At 56.6% G+C, this 17,724-nt stretch overlaps 1 protein-coding gene across 1 annotated transcript in view; it reads right to left on the bottom strand.

Annotated features, from left to right (window-relative positions):
* Nucleotides 1–17,724, bottom strand: part of LOC147693195 (NACHT, LRR and PYD domains-containing protein 12-like) — a 1,166,314-nt gene that overhangs the window by 295,193 nt on the left and 853,397 nt on the right. The window contains exon 8 of the mRNA XM_086933618.1: nt 9,329–9,502. Coding sequence (XP_086789744.1) covers nt 9,329–9,502 — 174 coding nt within the window. The remainder of the gene's footprint in view (nt 1–9,328; nt 9,503–17,724) is intronic.

The raw sequence follows: 17,724 nt of genomic DNA, 5'->3' as shown, positions 1-17,724 counted from the left end.
AGCTGCTCGTAGGTCGTGACGTTGTTCCCTCTGATCCAGCCTTCGAAGGCTCGGCTAAAGTACGTTACATAGTCCACCCAAGTTGTACCCGGGATGCGTGTGCAGTCTCGGAACCTCTGACGGTACATCTCGGGCGTGAGGCCATAGCGGGTGAGGAGGGCCGCTTTCATATGGTCGTAGGAGGTCATCTGGTGGTCTGGGAGCTGTAACAGGGTATCGCGACCCTCATTGAGGAATTTGCCCCATAGGCCGGCTCCCCAATCGTTTCTATCGATCCGGTGCGCAGTCATCGCGATTTCATAGGCCTTAAACCATTGCTGGATGTCGTCTTCTCGAAAATATTCTCGGACAACATCCTTGGGGATGTGTACTTTCTCCGTGGTCCCTGGGGTGCGTGGTCTGTCGGACACCCCTAACTCTTTATTCTGCTTGCGCAGGTTGATCTCGGCTAGGTTCCGTTCGTGCTCGTACGCTAGTTTCTTTTCCTCGAGCTCCCTTTGCCTCTGTTTCTCCTCTCTTTCTTCTCGGAGACGTAGGTGCTCTAAGTTTATTTTTTGTTCGGCCAACTTGAGTTCTACGTCCATCTTGAGTCGGGCCATTTCTAGTTCGTGTAGTCGGGTTTTTTCTCTTTCTTGGATCTCGTCTTGCGAGAGACTGGTTCTTTGCCCCTCCGGGGCCGTGTTGGTATTTTTCGCGGTGCTTTGCTCGGGGGCTTCGACATCCCCGGTCTCTGCCCAAGATTCTAGGGCATGCTTAAAATCGTCCTTGGTGCTTAGTCCGGTGGTAGCGATACCTAGTTCGATGCAGAACTGCTTTAGTTCACGGTGGCTGTATTCCTCTAGTTTTTCCATTTGGAACTTCTCAGTTGATCCGCTCTCTTTAGTTGACATTGTGGTTCGTTGTGGGGTGAGCTACTCTCTGTACGTTATGCGGTGATTCGGATCGCGCCGCTGGCCACCAATGTTAGACGGACCGGGAGGGTCGGCCGAGATTACGGGGAGAGGTCTCCAGGGAGAGCCGTCTCCAACGACTGTACAGACAAGTAACTTCCCCCCCACAGACGGACACCACACAAGGTTGAAGGTTAACGAGACTTTATATGCAATTCTTAGGTTACGATGGTATGATACAAGGAGGTCTGGACTCAGGGGTCCCCTCGGTTCTGATCTCTGGCTGAGGAAAAGGGTAGCGGGACAGTCTTAGTTACCAATGAGTACAAAATAGCTCTCAATCCTCGAGCTCGGCGTTCTAGATGATCGGGCCGTGGAGGAGCCAAGCAGGTCCCGAGATGGATGAAGGAAGGACGACGGTCCGCGGCGGAGCCTGCAGGTCCCGGTGAAAGATGACGGTTACAACGGTCCGCGGCCACGCCAGCAGATCCCGACGACGATGAAAGATGAAGGTTACGACGGCTGTGGCAGCGCCAACAGGCAGGACGATGGTGCACAGGACAGAGCTACGGCAGCGCCAGTAGTCCGTCCAGGATGAGTTCCTCTTTACGTCTCTCGACTCCAAGATACAACTGCCTTCCTGCTCTGGAGCTGCCCCAGTTATAGGGCTGGTGTGCTTTGATGTCCGGACCCTCGCACTTGGAGGTCGGGAGGTCCGGGATGAGGGAGTCCAGACACCCAGCAGGGGGGTGGAGCCAGCGCTCGGGGAGGCGATGGGCGAGCGGCACTGGGCGGGGGAGAGCCATCGGCACCTCTTTCTCCCATTGACTTGCCAAGTAGCCCGCTCACCTCCTGGGTGGAGGGTGGTGCCGGAATGTCTGAGGCCGGGCTAGGCCCAGGGTTGAGGTCGATCGGGGGCCAGGCGGCCTCGTGGTGAAGTGTCCAAGATGGCGGCCCGGGCTGGGCGCGTGGGCCGGCAGTGGATCGGACCCACGAGGTTAACATGTTCGAGGGCCGGGGTCCCTGAGGGGACGGAGGACGTGCAATGGTGGTGTGTGGTACTTGCGTGACTGGGCTCGGGCCTGGTTGAGCCAGGGGAGAGCGGCCCTTCATGTGGCCTGTCCAACACCCACCCTGCACTGGTGAAGGAAAATAACCGCTGCAGGCCGAGAATCCTCTGAGGCGCTGTCCCGCCTCCACAACCCAGGGCCGTGCTGCCATTGGCTGCAGCCGCGACCCTGAAGTGCTTGCCCAGACCCGGAAGTGGACGGGAGCCGACCCCGCGCTCCTGGGTGAAGAAGGAAGTGGCCGGTGAGAGGGAGCACGGGAGCCTACCCCGCCTCCCAGGACGTCCTGACAAGTGCCGCAGCGCCGGCAGAAGCAGAGAGCCCCGCGACGTCTGCCTGACACCGTCGGAAGGACTACGAGAGGCAGGGCTCCGGCAGCTGCGGTGCGAGCCCTGTGTCTCCCAGAGGAGTCCTCGCAAACCGATAAGTGGGGCCCGGTGTTGTTGTAGCAGAGGGGGGCGTCGGGGCACATTGCCAGTGCCCCCCCCCCCCCCAGTATGCTCTCTCCGTGTAAGGGCTCCGGGGGCATTCCGCAGCAAGAGCCAGTGAGGCTCCACTTTTAAGGGGGCAGTTTCCTTTCGCTTTGAGCGGCCCCGGTTGTGTAATGTGTTCAAGTCTACTATACCCCTAAATGTATTGTGATACAAATGTGATGTTCCTAATTCCCTGGATAATATTCTCCTAAGGTGGCTAGGGTTGCGTAGGTGGTACTTACTTGTTACCAGTAGTTACTGGTTGGGTGCTCTATTTTCTATTTGGTGCTAAAGTAATTTTTCTATGTTCTACAAGTGCTATTTCCAAACCTAAAAGTGCATATTCCTGACAGTGGTCCATGTGGCCCTGTCCTGTACATATATCCCCTGTAAATTCTGCCCGTGCCTGTTGCACATTGTAAAGTGTGTGTTTTTATCTAATGTGTGTTTTGGTGTAATACAAAGGCTATTTTTATACATAACCTTCTGTGGAGTTTCCTTTGTGGTGGGCCTTGGATGTTGTTGCTGGGGGTGCGTGCATAAAAAGGTTAACGCTTAACTCACATCGCCTCCGGGTTTAGCCTTACTGCTCGTGTCACGTTACCAAGGGGGTGAGCAGGGGTTATCTTGGTGTGTAACTCCCTTGCCCTGACTTAGAGTGGTGATCTCTGACTGGTTTTGGCGTGAGCCTTGGCCAGCCGAGGATCCCATTTCTAACAGTGATCATCACATAATAGACGTGATATTTTGTTGCATATTAATATTATAATGATGAATTTGTGATCAGAATATTGCGAGTTTGATCAGTCTGATACATGCGGCCACTTGTCTGTGATTGTTGTGAAATTGCTCTCACCTAATTGATCGCATGTGTACAGCAACCTCCAGCTTCTTCAACTGACTGTCTTCCCAGAATCTCTCAATGATGTCTGGAAAATCAAACTTGGTCAAAACTCCAACGTAATGTTTAAAAGTGTTGGAGTATGGGCGCAGGGCAGTGCATGATATCACTTTCTTCGGTATCAGGCTTTAGTTTTGCACCCTTGTTGGCGCAGCCAGTGCTGTGTATCTCTAGACACGTGTTTCAGGATAATTGTCCTTCTTCAGTAGAGAGCAACACTTTTTTGGGGAGGGCTGGAGATGCTGCTCAAAGTCTTTTTGGGTCTCAATACCACTCGCTGGGCGCAGGTGCATCAACCAGAGCTCATCAGCTCATTAGCTCAAGGGAGCCTTTTCAAATAGGAGGGGGGTGGACACTCACTTCCTCACACTCCAGCATTCAGTTTGCCCCGATGCATCATAATAAATGCAGTGCATGATAACACTTTCTTCTGTATAAGGCATTAGTTTTTCACCCTTGTTGGTGCAGCCAGTGCTGTGTATCTCTAGACACGTGTTTCAGGATAATTGTCCTTCTTCAGTAAAACTCCAGCTAATTTTGAAGTAAGTTTGAACTGTGTACTTCATTTACAAGGATGCAAAGGGGTGAACCGTGCTGGGACTATGAGGCAGTGTGCTCCCAATCCACTTTCTGTTTAAAAGACTCCCTTGAGCCAGCAAGCTGACGAGCTTTGGAGATGCACCTGTGTGCCTGTGAGTGGTACTGTGACCTGAGAGGAACTTGGCAGCATTTCCAGCAATCCCAGATGATTTTTCTTTGCTCTCTAAAACTGCTGCTCTCTATTGATGAAGGGCTCAACCCAGAAACACGTGTCTAGAGATATACAGCCATGTCTGCACCAACTTTGGTGAAAAACTCCAGCTATTTTTGAAGTAAGTTTGAACTGTGTACTGCATTTACCAGGATGCAAAGGGGCGAACTGTGCTGGGACTGTGAGGCACTGTGCTCCCAACCCCCATTCAGACCTGTGGTGTCAGTTTGGACGGCAAACGAGGGGTGGCACAATACATGCTGCAGCCCCTGGTAGGCCTAGGGTGCACCGATGCCCTGGGTACCTGGGTACACTATAAAGGGGCTCACAAGGATGACCCAGTAACCAATCTGGTATGCACCTAAAGTGCATGGTATCAATTTGGAGAGAGAACAGCTGGGCTGTGGGTCTGATTAGCAGGCCCACAGCCACATTAAAGTTGAAAAACCAGATAATCACAGCAAAAAGTGGGGGTGACCATAGGAAGCAGACCCTACTCTCCTACACCTGTCCCCAACCATTGTCCAACAAAAATCAAAAATCAACATTGTCCATTGTACGTGAAAATGTCTGTAGGGAAGTAGGATCAGCTTCCATGGTTATTGCCTGGTGTCAGTATGCTTTTGACCTAGAACAGAGAGGTGCAGAGCTCCGAGAGCAGAGCTATCTCTCAGCCTACGGAGAACAGAGAGGTGCAGAGCTCTGACAGCAGAGATATCTCTCATCCTACGTAGAACAGAGTGGTACGACGCTCTGAGAGCAGAGCTATCACTCAGCCTTTGTAGAGCAGAGAGGTGCAGAGCTCTGACAGCAGAGCTATATCTCAGCCTAGGATGAACAGAGAGGTGCAGAGCTCTGACAGCAAAGCTATCTCTCAGCTTACGTAGAATGGAGAGGTGCAGAGCTCTGACAGCAGAGCTATCTCTCAGCCTACGTAGAACAGAGAGGTGCAGAGCTCTGACAGCAGAGCTATCTCTCAGCCTACGGAGAACAGAGAGGTGCAGAGCTCTGACAGCAGAGATATCTCTCAGCCTACGCAGAACAGAGAGGTGCAGAGCTCTGACAGCAGAGCTATCTCTCAGCCTACGCAGAACAGAGAGGTGCAGAGCTCTGACAGCAGAGATATCTCTCAGCCTACGCAGAACAGAGAGGTACAGACCTCTGACAGCAGAGCTATCTCTCAGCCTACGTAGAACAGAGAGGTGTGGAGCTCTGACAGCAGAGCTATCTCTCGGCCTACGCAGAACAGAGAGGTGCAGAGCGCTGACAGCAGAGCTATCTCTCAGCCTACGTAGAGCAGAGAGGTGCAGAGAACTGGCAGCAGAGCTATCTCTCTTCCTACGTAGAGCAGAGAGGAGCAGAGCTCTGACAGCAGAGCTATCTCTCTTCCTACGTAGAGCAGAGAGGAGCAGAGCTCTGACAGCAGAGCTATCTCTCTTCCTACGTAGAGCAGAGAGGTGCAGAGAACTGGCAGCAGAGCTATCTCTCAGCCTACGCAGAACAGAGAGGTGCAGAGCTCCGAGAGCAGAGCTATCTCTCGGCCTACGTAGAACAGAGAGGTGCAGAGCTCTGACAGCAGAGCTATCTCTCAGCCTACTTAGAACAGAGAGGTGCAGAGCTCTGACAGCAGAGCTATCTCTCAGCCTACGTAGAACGGATAGGTGCAGAGCTCCGCAGCCTATGCTTCGTTTCTTCTTACAAATGCCCCTCTCTGCAGCCTGCTCTACCTTTCATGGCCTCCTCCTGATCTTCAGCCACTGTACAACAAGCCTTGTGAAAGGCAGAGAGTAAATAGTTGGCAGATTGTTTTGAAACACATTTGTTAACTGCACCTGGGGAGATTTATCCAACACACACACAGTGAGAAGAAGCACTGAAAATAAGAACTGAGTGCAATACACACCTGTGATCCTCTGCACCTGAGGAGATCTGTCCAACAGCAGAGAGAGAAGATGCACTGAAGACAAGAACTGAGTGCAATACACACCTGTGATCCTCTGCACCTGAGGAGATCTGTCCAACAGCAGAGAGAGAAGATGCACTGAAGACAAGAACTGAGTGCAATACACACCTGTGATCCTCTGCACCTGAGGAGATCTATCCACCAGCAGAGCTAAAGGAGATGCACTGAAGACTAGAAGTGAGTGGAATAAGCACAAGTGAGTGTGTCCTCAGCACCAGGAATGCTGATACGAGAGGAAGAAGCTGATGCATAGGAACGGCTGTGGTTGCGTGAGGGAGGCACAACAAGGAGAAATATCTTAATTTCTCTTAATGTTTCCTTTTTGTATGTGTGCAGCATTCTGTGGTACACAAAAAAAAGAGTAAAAAGGCTCTTGTGATTGATTTTGTGCCTGGCTTGGCGCACGGCAGCCCATTGTGTGCAAGTGCTGGAAAAAAGGGCAGGAATGCTCCGTATCTGATACAGACAACGCATTCCTCCCCTTTTCTTTTGCCGTAGGGCAGGAAGGCCTGCAGCGCTGCCCTACGGCAAAAACTCATCAATGAGGCCCTGAGGGCAGACGGCGAGGAAACACTTAGCAAGAGACAAGCAAATGGGGAGATCATTAAGGGGAGAGCGTGAAAAACAAATGTCCGCTCCTTTATATTGTAACTAGCAGCCCGTCCCGACGTTGTCCGGGTATGAATTGCTGCCGGCCAGTAGTATATTGTTTTGTAGGATTTCGCTTTGATAGCATTTCTTATCTGTGACAGGCCTGTGAAACGCTCCGATTCGCAGTGCACTGCGGATGCACTTAATAGTGCGCGTTCAGTAGTGTGTGAACTCGAGTTTCCCTATTTTATTTTTCCTTGCAATATTATATAGCGCGAACTCGACAACATGGCATGAGCACAATTTACATTACAGAAGAACAAATTCATTTGTGGTAGGCACGGGGAGACAAAGCGATTTGCCTGGAATCACAGGATGTTGAGCTGATGCCGAGATTCGAACGTAGCTCCCCAGCTCTAAAGTTCGCAATTCTAGAACTTGTGGCGGGAGGTGTGTCTAAAAGTGTATGTCGGTCCTGGCCATCAATGAGAGAGACCTGTGCATTTTTCAAATCGGTGGTGAAAAAATTTGAGTATGTTGCTGGAGATGTGGGCCGCCGTGCCACCAATGTACTTACCGGGGGAGGGTAAACACCCATTATTCCGCAACTTTCTTTCCGCATACCATCACTCCGCATACTTTCATTACGAAAGTACCATGACTCTGCAATGCCATTATAACGCATGGCATTACATTTTATATGCTTTTACCACGCATACATTTACAAAGATATTCGTTGTAAATGAATGAATGGTCAAAGCATTTTTTTAAAAAAATGTTTGGATAAAGTAAGTATGGGTATAGGGGTATATGTTTTGGGTTACTGATGTATATGTTTTGGGGTGTTTCGGTATTTTAAGGGTTCAGATATAGTTTTGGGTAATGGGGTACAGCGGTAGTTTTAGGGTTTAGGGATAGGTATGGGTTTTGGGGTACAGGGGTATTTTTAGGGTTCAGGGCTAGGTTTGGATTTTGGGGTATAGGGGTATTTTTAGGGTTCAGGGCTAGGCTTGGGTTTTGGGGTACAGGGGTATGCTTAGGGTTCAGGGCTAGGTTTGGGTTTTGGGGTACAGGGGTATTTTAGGGTTCAGGGGTAGGTGTGGGTTTTGGGGTACAGGGTTATTTTTAGGGTTCAGGGCTAGGTTTGGGTTTTGGGGTACAGGGGTATTTTAAGGGTTCAGGGCTAGGTTTGGGTTTTGGTGTACAGGGATATTTTAGGGTTCATGGGTAGGTTTGGATTTTGGGGTACAGTTGTATTTTTAGTGTTCAGGGCTAGGTTTGGGTTTTGGGGTACAGGAGTATTTTTAGGTTTCAGGGGTAGGTTTGGGTTTTGAGGTACAGGGGTATTTATAGGGTTCAGGGCTAGGTTTGGGTTTTGGGGTACAAAGGTATTTTTAGGGTTTAGGGATAGGTTTGAGTTTTGGGGTACAGGGTATATTTATAGGGTTAAGATGGGTTAGTGTTTAAGGTGTTGGGGTATTTTAAGGAGTAAGGGTGGGTTATGATTATGGGGTGCAGGGGTATTTAAAGGGAGCAGGGTGGGACTAGCACACAATATGAGACATGACATGAAGGGCGGAACGTACCACACGCCCCCAGCGTTTGTCACGCACCCAGCCCACGCCCACAGCACAACACAGACACACCCACAAGGGACTACTTTGCTGGCACAGTTCTTTTACCTTTTAAATGTATATGGTGGGCGTCTGCATAGCCTATGTCCTTTGGCTGCAACTGCCCTTTCCAACGCTGTATTGGGTGTGGTGATTGGTGTTGTGGTCCCTGAGATTACCCGCCTCAAAGGTTTGGGCTCTCTCTTTATTATATTAGTATGAATTTCTAAGGGTCAAGAGCTCGCCTAACAATGCTCTGGCGGCTGCTGGCTTGAATCACGCCCTGCGTAATCTCTACGTGTCCCTTCAGTGGCTTAAGACACAATGATGTGTCCCTCCCCCTGCAGAGAATGAAGAGGGCCTCGGAGCCCCCCAGAGAATGAAGAGGGCCTAAGACCCCCCCCACAGAGAATGAAGAGGGCCTCAGAGCCCCCCACAGAGAATGAAGAAGGCCTCGGAGCCCCCCCATGGATAAGGAAGAGGGCCTCAGAGCCCCCGCAGAGAATGAAGAGGGCCTCAGAGCCCCCTTAGAGAATGAAGAGGGCCTCGGAGCCCCCCCAGAGAATGAAGAGGGCCTCGGAGCCCCCCGCAGAGAATGAAGAGGGCCCAGAGCCCCCCCCGCAGAGAATGAAGAGGGCCTCGGAGGCCCCCGCAGAGGATGAAGAGCGCCTCAGAGCCCCCTGTATCTCACTGACATTCCTCGGCCTCGTATCCAGCAGCCGGTCTGGTAACAGCAGGGACACTGGTGAGCGAGGCGCCCTCACTGGAAGGAACTGACCTGCCCTCTAGTTACGACCTATTCCACTTTCTCTCAAATACCTGAGCAACAGGCTTTAAAAGTGCCCCTCTGCAACATGACAGGGGCTTCTTTCATGGCCATGGATTGGGGCTCGGGTGCCCCCACTTCACAAACCTGACTTAATTCACAAATGTTATTAATGGGTGCCTTTATCACGACATTAACAGAAAAGAGGCAATCATGTAAACATTTAAATACATTTTTATAATATTTGTGTGAGCCCCACCTACGATGTATATTTTGAAATCAATGACGTGATAAGACCTGCACAGCTCTGTACCTCAGTGTCTGTAGTTTGCAGTTTGGATGTTTGAGGCCTTCACACAACTTCTTCACTCCAGTGTCTCTCAGCTTATAATTGCTGCTCAGGTCGAGCTCTGTGAGAGATGTGTTTGTTTCCAGGACAGAGGCAAGGTCTCCGCAGCATGAACCGGTGAGGGAGCAGCTCCTCAACCTGCAGGACAGAAGAGATATGGAGAGGAGTAAAGCAGAGCACAGACAGGGGCGTCACAGCTTCAGTTTTATCTTCATTTCCTTCCTGCCCAGGGGCGTAACAAACGCGGTGCGGGGGAGCCCACTCTCTTCAGTAAATGAACGGGGCCCAGGCCCCCCTCAGCTCTTCGGTGAGAGCTGTGAGAGAGAGGCTTGCGCTGAAGCAAGCCTCTCTCCCTCTAAAGAAGGTGCAGGCTGTCTGCAGCCCCCTCTGAGCCCCTCCCGCTGACTGAAGAGAAAAAAAGTATCAATAGACATTGTTTCTCTCCAGTCAGAGCAAGAGCCAGACCCGGAACAAGGGTGGGGGCCCCAGAGACAGCATTCCCCACAGGAATCTGCTCCTCTGAGATGTATCAGCCTCTCCCACTCTGCCACAAGTGCCTGCCACTCATTCTGCCACCAGTGCCAGCCTCCCACTCTGCCACCAGTGCCAGCCTCACACTCCCACCAGTGCCAGCCTCCCACTCTGCCACCAGTGCCTGCCACTCATTCTGCCACCAGTGCCAGCCTCTTACTCTGCCACCAGTGCCAGCCTCCCACTCTGCCACCAGTGCCAGCCTCCCACTCTGCCACCAGTGCCTGCCACTCAGTCTGCCACCAGTGCCAGCCTCTCACTCTGCCACCAGTGCCAGCCTCCCACTCTGCCACCAGTGCCAGCCTCCCAATCTGCCACCAGTGCCTGCTGCTCATTCTGCCACCAGTGCCTGCCGCTCATTCTGCCACCAGTGCATGCCACTCAGTCTGCCACCAGTGCCAGCCGCTCATTCTGCCACCAGTGCCAGCCTCTCCCACTCTGCCACCAGTGCCAGCCTCCCACTCTGCCACCAGTGCCAGCCTCCCACTCTGCCACCAGTGCCAGCCTCCCACTCTGCCACCAGTGCCAGCCTCCCACTCTGCCACCAGTGCCAGCCTCCCACTCTGCCACTAGTGCCAGCCTCTCACTCTGCCACTAGTGCCAGCCACTCATTCTGCCACCAGTGCCAGCCTCTTACTCTGCCACCAGTGCCAGCCTCTTACTCTGCCACCAGTGCCAGCCTCCCACTCTGCCACCAGTGCCTGCCACTCATTCTGCCACCAGTGCCAGCCTCTTACTCTGCCACCAGTGCCAGCCTCTTACTCTGCCACCAGTGCCAGCCTCACACTCCCACCAGTGCCAGCCTCCCACTCTGCCACCAGTGCCTGCCACTCATTCTGCCACCAGTGCCAGCCTCTTACTCTGCCACCAGTGCCAGCCTCCCACTCTGCCACCAGTGCCAGCCTCCCACTCTGCCACCAGTGCCTGCCGCTCATTCTGCCACCAGTGCCTGCCACTCAGTCTGCCACCAGTGCCTGCCACTCAGTCTGCCACCAGTGCATGCCACTCAGTCTGCCACCAGTGCCAGCCGCTCATTCTGCCACCAGTGCCAGCCTCTCCCACTCTGCCACCAGTGCCAGCCTCCCACTCTGCCACCAGTGCCAGCCTCCCACTCTGCCACCAGTGCCAGCCTCCCACTCTGCCACCAGTGCCAGCCTCCCACTCTGCCACCAGTGCCAGCCTCCCACTCTGCCACCAGTGCCAGCCTCTCACTCTGCCACCAGTGCCAGCCTCTTACTCTGCCACCAGTGCCAGCCTCCCACTCTGCCACCAGTGCCAGCCTCTTACTCTGCCACCAGTGCCAGCCTCCCACTCTGCCACCAGTGCCAGCCTCTTACTCTGCCACCAGAGCCAGCCTCCGACTCTGCCACCAGTGCCTGCCGCTCATTCTGCCACCAGTGCCAGCCTCTCACTCTGCCACCAGTGCCTGCCGCTCATTCTGCCACCAGTGCCAGCCACTTACTCTGCCACCAGTGCCAGCCTCTCACTCTGCCACCAGTGCCTGCCTCTCATTCTGCCACCAGTGCCAGCCTCTTACTCTGCCACCAGTGCCAGCCTCCCACTCTGCCACCAGTGCCAGCCTCCCACTCTGCCACCAGTGCCTGCCACTCATTCTGCCACCAGTGCCAGCCTCTTACTCTGCCACCAGTGCCAGCCTCCCACTCTGCCACCAGTGCCAGCCTCCCACTCTGCCACCAGTGCCTGCCGCTCATTCTGCCACCAGTGCCTGCCACTCATTCTGCCACCTGTGCCTGCCACTCATTCTGCCACCTGTGCCAGCCTCCCACTCTGCCACCAGTGCCAGCCTCTTACTCTGCCACAAGGGCCTGCCACTCATTCTGCCACCAGTGCCAGCCTCTTACTATGCCACCAGTGCCAGCCTCTCACACTCCCACCAGTGCCAGCCTCCCACTCTGCCACCAGTGCCAGCCTCCCACTCTGCCACCAGTGCCAGCCTCTTACTCTGCCACAAGGGCCTGCCACTCATTCTGCCACCAGTGCCAGCCACTTACTCTGCCACCAGTGCCAGCCTCTCACTCTGCCACCAGTGCCTGCCACTCATTCTGCCACCAGTGCCTGCCACTCATTCTGCCACCTGTGCCAGCCTCCCACTCTGCCACCAGTGCCAGCCTCTTACTCTGCCACAAGGGCCTGCCACTCATTCTGCCACCAGTGCCAGCCTCTTACTCTGCCACCAGTGCCAGCCTCTCACACTCCCACCAGTGCCAGCCTCCCACTCTGCCACCAGTGCCAGCCTCCCACTCTGCCACCAGTGCCTGCTGCTCATTCTGCCACCAGTGCCTGCTGCTCATTCTGCCACCAGTGCCTGCCACTCAGTCTGCCACCAGTGCCAGCCGCCCACTCTGCCACCAGTGCCTGCCACTCATTCTGCCACCAGTGCCAGCCTCTTACTCTGCCACCAGTGCCAGCCTCCCACTCTGCCACAAGGGCCTGCCACTCATTCTGCCACCAGTGCCAGCCTCCCACTCTGCCACCAGTGCCAGCCTCTTACTCTGCCACCAGTGCCAGCCTCCCACTCTGCCACAAGGGCCTGCCACTCATTCTGCCACCAGTGCCAGCCTCCCACTCTGCCACCAGTGCCAGCCTCTTACTCTGCCACCAGTGCCAGCCTCCCACTCTGCCACCAGTGCCAGCCTCTTACTCTGCCACCAGTGCCTGCCACTCATTCTGCCACCAGTGCCAGCCTCTTACTCTGCCACCAGTGCCAGCCTCCCACTCTGCCACCAGTGCCAGCCTCCCACTCTGCCACCAGTGCCTGCCGCTCATTCTGCCACCAGTGCCTGCCGCTCAGTCTGCCACCAGTGCCAGCCTCTCACTCTGCCACCAGTGCCAGCCTCCCACTCTGCCACCAGTGCCAGCCTCCCAATCTGCCACCAGTGCCTGCTGCTCATTCTGCCACCAGTGCCTGCCGCTCATTCTGCCACCAGTGCCTGCCACTCAGTCTGCCACCAGTGCCAGCCACTCATTCTGCCACCAGTGCCAGCCTCTCCCACTCTGCCACCAGTGCCAGCCTCCCACTCTGCCACCAGTGCCAGCCTCCCACTCTGCCACCAGTGCCAGCCTCCCACTCTGCCACCAGTGCCAGCCTCCCACTCTGCCACTAGTGCCAGCCTCTCACTCTGCCACTAGTGATAGCCACTCATTCTGCCACCAGTGCCAGCCTCTTACTCTGCCACCAGTGCCAGCCTCTTACTCTGCCACCAGTGCCAGCCTCACACTCCCACCAGTGCCAGCCTCCCACTCTGCCACCAGTGCCTGCCACTCATTCTGCCACCAGTGCCAGCCTCTTACTCTGCCACCAGTGCCAGCCTCTTACTCTGCCACCAGTGCCAGCCTCACACTCCCACCAGTGCCAGCCTCCCACTCTGCCACCAGTGCCTGCCACTCATTCTGCCACCAGTGCCAGCCTCTTACTCTGCCACCAGTGCCAGCCTCCCACTCTGCCACCAGTGCCAGCCTCCCACTCTGCCACCAGTGCCAGCCTCCCACTCTGCCACCAGTGCCAGCCTCCCACTCTGCCACCAGTGCCTGCCACTCAGTCTGCCACCAGTGCCTGCCACTCAGTCTGCCACCAGTGCATGCCACTCAGTCTGCCACCAGTGCCAGCCTCCCACTCTGCCACCAGTGCCAGCCTCCCACTCTGCCACCAGTGCCAGCCTCTTACTCTGCCACCAGTGCCAGCCTCCCACTCTGCCACCAGTGCCAGCCTCTTACTCTGCCACCAGTGCCAGCCTCTTACTCTGCCACCAGAGCCAGCCTCCCACTCTGCCACCAGTGCCTGCCGCTCATTCTGCCACCAGTGCCAGCCTCTCACTCTGCCACCAGTGCCTGCCGCTCATTCTGCCACCAGTGCCAGCCACTTACTCTGCCACCAGTGCCAGCCTCTCACTCTGCCACCAGTGCCTGCCTCTCATTCTGCCACCAGTGCCAGCCTCTTACTCTGCCACCAGTGCCAGCCTCCCACTCTGCCACCAGTGCCAGCCTCCCACTCTGCCACCAGTGCCTGCCACTCATTCTGCCACCAGTGCCAGCCTCTTACTCTGCCACCAGTGCCAGCCTCCCACTCTGCCACCAGTGCCAGCCTCCCACTCTGCCACCAGTGCCTGCCGCTCATTCTGCCACCAGTGCCTGCCACTCATTCTGCCACCTGTGCCTGCCACTCATTCTGCCACCTGTGCCAGCCTCCCACTCTGCCACCAGTGCCAGCCTCCCACTCTGCCACCAGTGCCAGCCTCCCACTCTGCCACCAGTGCCAGCCTCTTACTCTGCCACCAGTGCCAGCCTCCCACTCTGCCACCAGTGCCAGCCTCTTACTCTGCCACCAGTGCCAGCCTCTTACTCTGCCACCAGAGCCAGCCTCCCACTCTGCCACCAGTGCCTGCCGCTCATTCTGCCACCAGTGCCAGCCTCCCACTCTGCCACCAGTGCCAGCCTCCCACTCTGCCACCAGTGCCAGCCTCTTACTCTGCCACAAGGGCCTGCCACTCATTCTGCCACCAGTGCCAGCCTCTTACTATGCCACCAGTGCCAGCCTCTCACACTCCCACCAGTGCCAGCCTCCCACTCTGCCACCAGTGCCAGCCTCCCACTCTGCCACCAGTGCCAGCCTCTTACTCTGCCACAAGGGCCTGCCACTCATTCTGCCACCAGTGCCAGCCACTTACTCTGCCACCAGTGCCAGCCTCTCACTCTGCCACCAGTGCCTGCCACTCATTCTGCCACCAGTGCCTGCCACTCATTCTGCCACCTGTGCCAGCCTCCCACTCTGCCACCAGTGCCAGCCTCTTACTCTGCCACAAGGGCCTGCCACTCATTCTGCCACCAGTGCCAGCCTCTTACTCTGCCACCAGTGCCAGCCTCTCACACTCCCACCAGTGCCAGCCTCCCACTCTGCCACCAGAGCCAGCCTCCCACTCTGCCACCAGTGCCTGCTGCTCATTCTGCCACCAGTGCCTGCTGCTCATTCTGCCACCAGTGCCTGCCACTCAGTCTGCCACCAGTGCCAGCCTCCCACTCTACCACCAGTGCCTGCCACTCATTCTGCCACCAGTGCCAGCCTCTTACTCTGCCACCAGTGCCAGCCTCCCACTCTGACACAAGGGCCTGCCACTCATTCTGCCACCAGTGCCAGCCTCCCACTCTGCCACCAGTGCCAGCCTCCCACTCTGCCACCAGTGCCAGCCTCTCACTCTACCACCAGTGCCAGCCTCTTACTCTGCCACCAGTGCCAGCCTCCCACTCTGCCACCAGTGCCAGCCTCCCACTCTGCCACCAGTGCCAGCCTCTTACTCTGCCACCAGTGCCAGCCTCCCACTCTGCCACCAGTGCCAGCCTCTTACTCTGCCACCAGTGCCAGCCTCTTACTCTGCCACCAGAGCCAGCCTCCCACTCTGCCACCAGTGCCTGCCGCTCATTCTGCCACCAGTGCCAGCCTCTCACTCTGCCACCAGTGCCTGCCGCTCATTCTGCCACCAGTGCCAGCCACTTACTCTGCCACCAGTGCCAGCCTCTCACTCTGCCACCAGTGCCTGCCTCTCATTCTGCCACCAGTGCCAGCCTCTTACTCTGCCAGCAGTGCCAGCCTCCCACTCTGCCACCAGTGCCAGCCTCCCACTCTGCCACCAGTGCCTGCCACTCATTCTGCCACCAGTGCCAGCCTCTTACTCTGCCACCAGTGCCAGCCTCCCACTCTGCCACCAGTGCCAGCCTCCCACTCTGCCACCAGTGCCTGCCGCTCATTCTGCCACCAGTGCCTGCCACTCATTCTGCCACCTGTGCCTGCCACTCATTCTGCCACCTGTGCCAGCCTCCCACTCTGCCACCAGTGCCAGCCTCTTACTCTGCCACAAGGGCCTGCCACTCATTCTGCCACCAGTGCCAGCCTCTTACTATGCCACCAGTGCCAGCCTCTCACACTCCCACCAGTGCCAGCCTCCCACTCTGCCACCAGTGCCAGCCTCCCACTCTGCCACCAGTGCCAGCCTCTTACTCTGCCACAAGGGCCTGCCACTCATTCTGCCACCAGTGCCAGCCACTTACTCTGCCACCAGTGCCAGCCTCTCACTCTGCCACCAGTGCCTGCCACTCATTCTGCCACCAGTGACTGCCACTCATTCTGCCACCTGTGCCAGCCTCCCACTCTGCCACCAGTGCCAGCCTCTTACTCTGCCACAAGGGCCTGCCACTCATTCTGCCACCAGTGCCAGCCTCTTACTCTGCCACCAGTGCCAGCCTCTCACACTCCCACCAGTGCCAGCCTCCCACTCTGCCACCAGAGCCAGCCTCCCACTCTGCCACCAGTGCCTGCTGCTCATTCTGCCACCAGTGCCTGCTGCTCATTCTGCCACCAGTGCCTGCCACTCAGTCTGCCACCAGTGCCAGCCTCCCACTCTACCACCAGTGCCTGCCACTCATTCTGCCACCAGTGCCAGCCTCTTACTCTGCCACCAGTGCCAGCCTCCCACTCTGCCACAAGGGCCTGCCACTCATTCTGCCACCAGTGCCAGCCTCCCACTCTGCCACCAGTGCCAGCCTCTTACTCTGCCACCAGTGCCAGCCTCCCACTCTGCCACAAGGGCCTGCCACTCATTCTGCCACCAGTGCCAGCCTCCCACTCTGCCACCAGTGCCAGCCTCTTACTCTGCCACCAGTGCCAGCCTCCCACTCTGCCACCAGTGCCAGCCTCTCACTCTGCCACCAGTGCCTGCCGCTCATTCTGCCACCAGTGCCAGCCACTTACTCTGCCACCAGTGCCAGCCTCTCACTCTGCCACCAGTGCCTTCCACTCATTCTGCCACCAGTGCCAGCCTCTCACTCTGCCACCAGTGCCTGCCACTCATTCTGCCACCTGTGCCAGCCTCTTACTCTGCCACAAGGGCCTGCCACTAATTCTGCCACCAGTGCCAGCCTCTTACTCTGCCACCAGTGCCAGCCTCTCACTCTGCCACCAGTGCCAGCCTCCCACTCTGCCACCAGTGCCAGCCTCCCACTCTGCCACCAGTGCCAGCCTCTCACTCTGCCACCAGTGCCTGCCACTCATTCTGCCACCAGTGCCAGCCTCCCACTCTGCCACCAGTGCCAGCCTCCCACTCTGCCACCAGTGCCAGCCTCTCACTCTGCCACCAGTGCCTGCCACTCATTCTGCCACCTGTGCCAGCCTCTTACTCTGCCACAAGGGCCTGCCACTAATTCTGCCACCAGTGCCAGCCTCTTACTCTGCCACCAGTGCCAGCCTCTCACTCTGCCACCAGTGCCAGCCTCCCACTCTGCCACCAGTGCCAGCCTCTTACTCTGCCACCAGTGCCAGCCTCCCACTCTGCCACCAGTGCCAGCCTCCCACTCTGCCACAAGGGCCTGCCACTCATTCTGCCACCAGTGCCAGCCTCCCACTCTGCCACCAGTGCCAGCCACTCATTCTGCCACCAGTGCCAGCCTCCCACTCTGCCACCAGTGCCAGCCTCTTACTCTGCCACCAGTGCCAGCCTCCCACTCTGCCACCAGTGCCAGCCTCTTACTCTGCCACCAGCGCCAGCCACTTACTCTGCCACCAGTGCCAGCCTCTCACTCTGCCACCAGCGCCAGCCACTTACTCTGCCACCAGTGCCAGCCTCTCACTCTGCCACCTGTGCCAGCCACTCATTCTGCCACCAGTGCCTGCCACTCATTCTGCCACCTGTGCCAGCCTCTTACTCTACCACCAGTGCCAGCCTCTTACTCTGCCACCAGTGCCAGCCTCCCACTCTGCCACCAGTGCCAGCCTCTTACTCTGCCACCAGTGCCAGCCTCCCACTCGGCCACCAGTGCCAGCC

The sequence above is a fragment of the Lissotriton vulgaris genome, chromosome 8 (assembly GCF_964263255.1).
Source record: "Lissotriton vulgaris chromosome 8, aLisVul1.2, whole genome shotgun sequence".
NCBI classification, from domain to species: Eukaryota; Metazoa; Chordata; class Amphibia; order Caudata; family Salamandridae; genus Lissotriton; species Lissotriton vulgaris.
The sequence above is the reverse complement of the archived record's forward strand: the minus strand, read 5'-3'. Positions and strand labels throughout refer to the sequence as shown.